This window comes from Castanea sativa, chromosome 1 (genome assembly GCF_040712315.1).
Source record: "Castanea sativa cultivar Marrone di Chiusa Pesio chromosome 1, ASM4071231v1".
NCBI classification, from domain to species: Eukaryota; Viridiplantae; Streptophyta; class Magnoliopsida; order Fagales; family Fagaceae; genus Castanea; species Castanea sativa.
The window spans coordinates 41812501-41822500 of NC_134013.1; the positions used below are offsets into that span (position 1 = coordinate 41812501).

Here is a 10000-nt window from a genome sequence, read left to right on the forward strand (position 1 = left end):
TGACCAATTTTTATTTATTTATTTATCTCATACATTCTATGGGTCAGTGACTACTATCAACTTAACATGACATTTTCCTTTAAAAAAAAGAAAAAGAAAAAGAAAAAAAAAACATAATAGTACGATGGGGAATTTGCGGAGACAAAACGACGACCCCCTAATTCAACAATTTTTTTTTTAGTTTTTAGTGTTTTACCAATAAAAACGGAGAGTGTCGGAGAAGAGTGAGAGTTAAAAAACAAAGGGTAAAAAAGAAGACTAAAATTATTATTGCATTGCAGTAGCGTGTAAAATTGAGCAACAAAAATTCTCTTCTCTCTCGGAGTCGGAGTGAGTGTAGGGTTTATATACCTCTGGATCTGGCTCTGGCTCACTCGTCATCGAAATCTCAGAGATCAGGCACGGAACCATCGGTCATAGATACACAGAAAGAAAGAAATGACCTCGAGAGACAAGGACCAAATCACGCCGCACCACCCGCCTCTACTTAGCAGCCTCGTTGTTCGCCCTTCCGTCAGCGACGGTGGCGCTGACGGTGTCGGCAGTGGTCGCGTCAGCGATTACGAGCCCGGCGAGGTTCGCCGTGAGCCTCCTTCTTATTCTCGCTCTGATCGTTACTCCGACGACCCTGGTTCGTTTCTCTCTCTCTCTCTCTCTCTCTCTCTCTCTCTCTCGGTTTATTGTTTTTCTGTTAATCAATTGTTCAACTTGTTTGTATATTTGTTAGCGTTAGTTGTTTATTTATATCATCAGATCTTGAAGTTCGTACCTGTTGAAATTAGAGAAAACGACGCGTTTTTTAAACCCTAGATCTTGGTGTTAGGTTTATGATCGATTAGCTTAGAAATCGGTAATTTTCGTTTTAATTTTGTTTGTTATTGTTTTGTCAATTTTTTTTTTCTTTTGCTGGGAGTATCATCGAGCATGAGTTTAGAGAATTAATTGATTGGTACTGAGGGAGTTGAATTTCATTTGAGCAAATAAGTCATGCTAGCGGACAGGGTTATATACTGAGTTTTCTCTGAAGGCATGTGCAAATTCAGGGTGACATTGAGTGATTGATCTTCATATTTAAAGGATTCAGCATGTTTCTCATACAATATTGGATCTCCATACGATATCTCTTTTATGATTCCTCATCTTCATGTTTGCACCTAATTAAAATTATAGCTATACACTTTCTAGTTGCGAGTGAATTTCTTATTTTGTTATATATATATATATATATATATATATATATATTGTTTTTCAAAATACTATATATATATATATTGTCTTCACCAGTAGACTTTTTTGTTCAAATTATATTGCATGATGGGTCTGTTCTAGTCAATCAACGATGGTTCTTTACAACCTGTTGACTATTCCTTGTGTTGCATGTCAAGCATGTGGATCTACTACCAGATATGGAGTATCAAACTGTGAATAAATTTTGCTATTATGTGTTACAGCTCTGAATGTTGCCTACAAGCACCTGGGCCTTGAGGAAGGCATGTTAGTGTGAGTGCAGTCTTGGATCATGGTCTGAGGGAAATGGGTTTTTGTTTTAAAAGTAAATATGTTTATGGTACTTGCTGTTGATGGATATTGTTCTTTGTGTTTGAATTTGCGGGGTGCAGCTCCACAAAAAATAAGGCCCTGGGGTCTCATTTGTTACAAGTTATGGTTCTGGGTATTGGATTTGGTTTTGTGGGAATGAAGCTGATGGGTTGGGTTCAAATCAAAAAGTGTCTAATCGGGAATGCCAGACAATTTCAAGAGGATTTTGCAAGGATCCAAGATGGTCATATGACTTGATAAAATGTTGGAAAATTACAACATCATTAAGCATTTCTGTGATGGTATTCTTATTTTGTAACTAATCAAGAGAAGCATACAAGAAAGAAAGGGAGTTAATGAACTTGTCTACTGCAACAAGTTCGGTGTGGTTAAATGGTTCCAAATTTACCTTTCCAAGGATGAATTAGCATTTGGAAGCTGATGAACATTGAGCTTTATTGTTTTTGGTTTTCACTGATTTCTTTAGTAAATGGAAATATATATTGGTGTGCTTCCTGCTAGCTGATAGATTATTGGGGCTCTCTTTTGGGCGTATGGATTTGATTATACTTGTGAGGATGATGTTTTGGCTGGGGCTTTCGTTGTTTAGTGCAGTTGGTTGGTGAACTAGGGTTTATTCAGACTGTTTTATGGTAACTAATATGACATTGTACTTTTCAGAGTTGTGTGGAAGTTTAGTGAGTTACTTTATAGCTTCTGCTGAACTTCAGTAGGTTTTGTTATAATCACATTTTCAACAAATGTTGAGTTGGTACACAAAATGGCTTCAGGTCTTAAAAACTCTTGGACTATTGTTTTTCTTGATGTTTCCTTATCTTTTGTACTTCTATCGTTTTTTAGTTATAGAAGGCATAGTTAGGGGCAGATGATAATGATGGACTACACTTTTGGGATTTGACATGCCTTTATGGCTTCAGCTCACTTTCTCATTCTGAGCAATTGTTAAATTTGGTTGGAGGATATAATTAAAGTTCATGTTTCTTTTAAGTCAAATTTGGGGGGTTACTTTATAAAAAAAGAGAGTCAAGTAAGGGGGATTAACAAGATGCTGAGATGGTTATTGAAAAGAAGCAGACCAAATTGGTAGAGGATAAATTTGGGTTTTTGGGAAATTGGGATGGTTCCTCTTTGGTGGATTTTCTCTTGGTGTTAGGGTCCTCTTGTCGTTCAGTCAATTGCTCATGCTGCTCCTTTTTGCTGGCATGTTTCAACTGTGAGGTTTTGGAAAAAGTTGTACCTGGGATATTGCTTTTTGTGTTGGGTTAGTATTTATTAGGCACATATCCATCTTCTCTATCTGCAGATGAAGTTCACTTCCTTATCACTGCTACAATGCTGTATTAAGTATGGTTGAACCAGATCCATGATTTTCGGGGTTGATTTTTCAGATTTTTAGGTTCAAATATATATATTTAAAGTATGTAATGGTCTACAAGGTAATGGATCTGGCTCTTGTATATGGGAATACTGGGATTGTTTTATTTTTGAAGACTATGAGCAGTTACTGTATGTGGTGAGCACAAGTAACCACTGTACTTGCTAATTGACCGCTTTTTTTGGAAGTGACATTGTGGTGGTTATCATATGAACTGCTTACTCTTTCACATAAATATTTTGTTTTCTGCTACCTATTGCAAGGAGATTCCCTGAATGGTGGTAACTGTCCTTGCAAACTTTTAAATTAGCAGTTTCATGGTCACAGACCTTCAGCTACATAAGCTTACTATACTTTCACTCTTCCCCTTATCTTATTAGGGGTTGCTTATGTCTAGACTTCGCTGGCTTTTCTTTTTCCAGGATATAGAATTCGTGCAGGTTCTGGTTCTCCTGTACGGCATAGAGATGTGGATCATCGTTACAGTCCTGATTTTAATCATTCTGGTGGTCTGCCACGGAGCCGTGATTTTGGCAGCGGGAGGGATCCTGGCAGATATAGAGACTCTTCACCCCCTTATGGTCGAGGAAGGGGTGGTGGCAGGCCATTTAGTAGAGCTTTTGATGGACCTGGACTTGGTCCTGGCCCATTCAGAGGTGAAGGTATGAGTAGAAATAATCCAAATGTGCGCCCAAGAGACGGAGATTGGGTTTGCTCAGATCCTTTGTAAGTACATATCTTGCATTTCATGTTGCAATTTACTTCTTTTTTACCCCTTGATTTTCTGTAATACATGATTATGCTACTGTTTTGCCATTTACAATGTCATTTGCTTTTGTTTATTGCGTTTTGTGAGTTCTTGGTGCAGACTTTCCTTTTCTTTTGCTTTTCTATTCCTAGTTTTCCTGTAAGCATGAGGTTCTTTTTTGCCCCCTTCTTCTTTTTGCTTTTAGCAAGCTTAGTCTACTACTCTCTCCTCTGCATATGTAATTACCTCTGCATCTGTAATTAGAGAATCTGTGTACATTGTTGGTCATGTCTCACTTATTCTAGCCATGCATCAGATGTGGAAACCTGAATTTTGCAAGGCGGGAGTACTGTAACAACTGCAACAAGTTTCGCTATGGACTTGGGGGAAGTCCTCGGAGAGGCTATCCTGGCCCACCTCCTCCACATGCTCCCCCCAGACGCTTCCCTGGCCCTCCAATTGAACGTTCCCCTGGCAGGACCATGAATGGATATAGGTCTCCTCCTCGTGGCTGGGCTAGGGATGGCCCTAGGGAATTTGGGGCTGGTGGTGTACCACCTCCCAGGCATGAAGGCAGGTTTTCTGATCACCACTTGCGTAGAGATCGGCTGGACTATCCAGAAGATGACTACAGGGGTAGGAACAAGTTTGATAGGCCAATGCCAATGGACTGGGGTCATAGGGACCGTGGACGAGATGCTTTATTCAATGAAAGGAAAGGATTTGAGAGGAGGCCTCCCTCTCCACCTCCACTAGTACCACCACCACCACCGCCACCACCATTTGCTCCACACCGTGGCCGCTGGGCTCGTGATGCCAGAGAGAGGAGCCGCTCCCCGATAAGGGGTGGCCCACCAGCAAAAGACTATCGACGAGATATGTACATGGAGCGGGGGCGGGATGATCGGCGAGCCGTGGGGCGAGAGAGAATTGGAGATGCATATTAGCAAGGAGAGAATTGGAGATGCGTATTAGCAAGGTGGGTAGCGGGCAGAATTTGCAGGTGTATTTTTGGTTTAATTAGTCAGTGTTGTGTTTTTTATTAGGGAGGAATATTCACAGCTCAGGACTAAGCTTGGTTATTTTGTTCCTGACCTTGTATTATTGTAGAACTCTCAATAGGTAAAAAAACTCCCGTTTTTTCCAAGCATTACTCCTGGTTTTGACATAGAAAAGGGGAAAATGTCAGTGTTATTGTTTTTGTTCGAATTTTTATGTTCTTTTTGTTTTTCCCCTCGGCTCAGCTCAGCTCTTGGATTGCTTATTTTGTTGTTGGTAGATGATGCTTGAGCTTTGAGTTCCCACTGTGGAAGCTGCCTGCGCTCATTGTTATGATCCACTCTAGAGATTTTTTTTTTTTTTTTGCTGAAATCCACTCTAGAGCTTTAAAAAATAGATTTAGCCTACGTGATAAATTCATAATTTCTTGTGCCACTGACTTTACAAGGGGATGTTTAGTGTTTTGCTGAGTAATTCTAAAACTACAAATTATTTCACAATTTTTTTTGTCACAATTTTGATGCAGCAGATTGCGAGTGATTAACCATTACTTACGTATTGACTCATTAATTTTTTTTCAACAATCATAGTCTGTCAAGTCACAGTTGTGTCAAGAAATTGTAAAAAAAATTGTGATCCTAGACTTTTACTGTTTGACGCAGTCTGCAGCACTTCGGCCACGCCTATAGCCAGCTTGTAAGTGCCTGTATTGTTTGTTCTCGAACTCAACCATGATCATATCATATCATACCATGCGGGTTGTAATTTTTTCCTTTTTACTGCGCAAGTTCTTTTCTCTTTCTATTTTTGTGCGCGCGCGCGCTGTTATATCTCCAGCGTCGTGGTTAATGGCTACTGACTCATCCTTTTGAGAAACACCGCTCCAAGGATTTGATTATTGTAGTATTGAAGTGTTTACAGCAAATAGTGTTGTCATAACTCAATTAAACCTAGTTGCTGTGACTTTGCTCTGTCAAGCTATTCTGTGTCTGAAATCAGGATTTTTTATTTTATTTATTTTTATATTTATATTAACTGTGTTTGAAACTCTTTGTGCATGTGATTATTCTTCAAGGGTGTGTAGTCCTTCAATCTCACAAATAATATAATTACAAAGAAATCTTTTGGGGATGACTCTAAGATGACAATTAGGAGTTTTGAACTCAAGGTTTCATGAAGATCTGAAATGTAGAATTAATTCATTTTCAAATCAAAATTGAAGATCTGATATGTAGAATTAACTCATTTTCAAATCAAAATTGAGTCTTGAAAGAGAGAGGGAGGGGGGGGGGGGGGGGGGAGAGAAGAACTAAAGAAAAAGTATCTAGACTTAGTATATGGGGTATATTTCCTGCTTTTATAATCAAGAATGCTATATAATGATTCTAAATTTGGATCTTTAAGAACATCCATTGTTTGTGGTTTGCCTTAAAAAATGTGGAATGATCCCTTTGCTTTATTTGTTACGTTTGATCTCGTGGAATGTGGTCAAAGAAAATGGATAACATAGAATTATAATTATGTACTCATTTCTGCCTTTCCTTCCTTCTTATAGAATGAAACAAAATGACATTTTTATTAGTGTATTTTTTTTAATCCAAATTATTTTAACGTTAAAATAAAATGTAACGAAAATCAAGAGTGTCACATAATAAAATGGAATTTTTGGTTTTAAAGATGGATAATGACACGATGATGATCTAAATATAATTTTCTTATAATCTTCACTGTCCCTTGCAACTAGATAGTTGTTAAAAAGATATTATTGTTGCCATGTTGGATGTTTATAGTGTAATAAGTTTGTCGGGTTCCTGTGGGTTCTAGCTAGCTCAATTAGTAAGGTCTCTGATGGTTGAATAAGAGATCTGGGGTTCAATCCCCGCCTACACCAAAAACTGATTGGTATCTTGGTCTGATGATAAAGAGCTATCATCAGAAGCAGACGCCATAGGTTGAAACTCTCTCTAAAAAAAAAAAAAAAAAGTTTGTCGGGTTCCAGCTCATCATCTACACAAAAAAATAGGAATCCAATGCTTCTCAGTTCTCAGTGTGTATAGTTCTAATATATGCCGAAAACCACCCAAGGATGTGGCCTAACGGTAAGAGCCCTAGTTCCATTATGCCTGTGAGTCTGGAAATTGTGGTTCGAGTAGTAGCACCTACATTTCCCTACTTATCCAGTTTGGGGGTGAGGTGTCTGGGTAGCCCTGTGATGGCTTGGGTGGTACCCATTGACTGGTTACAACAACCCATGGGGTGTGGGGTTAGTAAATCCATACTGAAGACCCTCTTTTTTGGACTTCAAAAAATTATATGCCGAAAGCAGCAGCGAAGTAATCTAATGGAGCAGTTGGCTGCCCTCCCAATTATATGATACGAGGGCATCAGATCAGATCAGATGGAAACTGGTTTTATTGTTGTGAATTATGATGTTATACGAGGAAATTGATTGTAATGTATGGCAATAGTCAAGTGCATGTTCAAAAACTGTCTGAATGAAAATAATCAATTCTCTTTCTCTAGGATTTTATTAGAGAAATCAAACAGAACTAACACAAATATATGAGTGTTTCAACCTCAGGCTCAGAGGGTTGGTTAATGGTTATGGTTCCAAGTATCTTTAGCCAATATATGACCCCTAAAGCATTCCTCATAATTATTTGATGCATAAAATGGGTGGATTCCACTCACCTGAAAAATTAGTAAGATACTTAACTAAAAAAAAAAAAAAAAGAGGAACTAGTCTACTGCATCCAATTTTAATTAAAATCAAACATCAAAAGGAGGATTAAGAAGTCAACAATGAACATTGTCTCTAATCACTTTTTTTTTTTGGTAATAATTTTTGTGGTTACCACTATTAGAAAAGTAATGTTACAGGCACAAACTATCTTACAACACTTTTATAAAATGTTGATGTAAGTATTATTGGTTTTTATTTGGATACATTACTAACATCACTATTTCACTTATCAATAACTACTTATCACATTAACCGTTTATAAACTAATTTGTAACTCTAGTATTTTCCTTTGAAAAAGTGATGATGGATTTGAATGACTTTTTAGTAATGTACTAATATAAATACCAAAATACTGCCTTTTTAATAATAAAAAAATGGCCAAAATATTTTTATGCTTATTTCTTACAATCATTTTTCCTTAACTTTTCAACTCTATTTTGGCTTTATACAGAAATTCTGAGGTAAAAATTGGATTATCTACCAATACAAGGATTTTTTTTAAAGGCAATTCAAGACTATTGACGGCTTAACTTTTGCGGTTAAAATTAATTACATTAGGTTTGTTTTAGTTTTAATTTTTAATTTTTTTGGAAAACTAAACAATAACAATTTGTTAACTTTTGCAATTTTCATGTGATATACTTTGAATTAAAACATCGTAAAAATATTTATGCAAAGCATTAAACTTCATTACCGTTGTATGAAAATGCAACATTTTTAATAGTAGTTTCATTTGAATTATGAATAATTGTCCTCTGGCACTGATTTAATAATTATGTCATAATACCATCGCTCCCCCTTAGTGTGGTGGTCACTCTACAAGTATAAATGTAGACACTACATTTTGTACCCCTTACAATTCGGGTCCCTGTTCCCCAATGTTGTTGGAATTATGAAGCCCAAGGTTGGTTTAGGGCCCAATCAAATTGAAATTGACTTGAGGAAAATGTTTTAGGAAAAATATAACTCTTTTTATGAATAAAATAAGGTATTTTTGGAGAACAAAGACTAAGGAATTCTTAGGGCATGCGTACGCATACTTGCGTATGCACATGCATGCTTAAGCTCTGCATACGCATGCTTCATGCATGCATACACATGTTAGGATTCCAGAAACAATGAATGACAAGTTTTTATGCATTAAAGATGGATTTAGGAATGAATCTCACATCATCTAGGAGCCGTTCCAATCCTCTATTTTCTAGCCTTGATCTTGGAGTTTTAAGATTACTAATCACTTTTGTATCTGATTGTGAATGGATTTGACTAAGGGGAACAGTTAAAATCAAGCCAAGGAGCTTTGTTTTTTGAAGAATAAATATTTTTTCTCTTTTCTCCTTTTTTTTAATATATATATATATATATATTTATTTTATTTTGATTCCTGTTTTCTTTGTTTTTCTTGTTTAGTTTATATTATAACATGTCCGTTTAAGTTTAGGTTTTCTCTATTTTATGTTTTAAAGCATATTAGATTGTTAGATTTATAGTTTTACTTCTACCCTATTCTACGTTTCTGTGTTTCTGGATTAGGGTTGAGGGTGAGTATTTGTACGCATGCCTTTTGCATGCGCGCGCATACTCAAAGTATGCATACAGCTGGGTTACGTATTCAGGTCCTATGTATGTGCATGCATACTCAAGCCCAGAAACCCTAATCCGATCCCTTCTGCTTCTGTTTCTTCATTTTTGTTATATAATATGCCTCTACCTTGTTCCTTTTTACGATTGTAAGTCTCTGTGTCTCTATTTATTTGTTTGATTGTTCTTCATATGAAAGATTAGGATTCCATTAATGTTTTCCTTCGTTTCGCCATGAAAACGCATTCATATGACCATGCATTAATGCATAGGTGATGAGAATCAACAAGCATGCAAGGATCCATTGCATGTTCCAGTTGGGCCTATTATAAGAGCAAGATCCAAGAAGATCAAAGAAGCACTTAATGAGCTGATTCAAGAGATTTGGGCTGATTCTAACGCAGGACATTCCAAGCTTGGCCCAAAGGAAGATGAAAGTGTAATAAATTTAATTCAAGCTATTTAGGGCTGATCTGGCTTAATTTGGAGAGATTTATGGCGTGGATTAATGTCTGATTGACTTTCCAGCTCTATATCAGTTAATGGAGATTTTTTCCTATTCTGGAGCTGTTATTTCAAACCAAATCTACCTGAATTTAGGGCTTTTATTATTTAGAACGTTTTTTAGGTATTTTCCTTGTTTTTAGGTGCATTTAATGTTTTTTAGGTCAAATTTGATTCCTGATATGGTAAGGTATCAATTAGGAGTTATTTTAGAATATATTTTATTGTCTGTCAAGTTTTATGGGTCCTTCAATAGGCCATTAAGTCTGTAACCGTTTTTCATATTATCTTATTGAATAAAAATAAAAAAAGGTGAGGCTTTGCTCTTCTTTTGGTTCTTCAAGAACAGTGAACTTATCAGGGATTCTTCTTTGTGACGTTCAAACTTTATACTTTTGGTTCGTGATTCTTTATAATCATTGGGTCAAGGTCAACTTATACCTTTGGTTCGCGTTTCGATTATAAACGTTGGGTTAGGGTTTCTATCATA

At 36.7% G+C, this 10000-nt stretch overlaps 1 protein-coding gene across 1 annotated transcript; it reads left to right on the top strand.

Annotated features, from left to right (window-relative positions):
- Positions 1–243: 243 nt before the first annotated feature.
- Positions 244–4892, top strand: LOC142612952 (uncharacterized). The gene is made up of 3 exons (XM_075785133.1): positions 244–631; positions 3358–3661; positions 4000–4892. Exons 1-3 carry the CDS (start codon positions 439–441, stop codon positions 4628–4630), a joined length of 1128 nt encoding a protein of 375 aa, XP_075641248.1. The 5' UTR covers positions 244–438; the 3' UTR covers positions 4631–4892.
- Positions 4893–10000: the final 5108 nt, after the last annotated feature.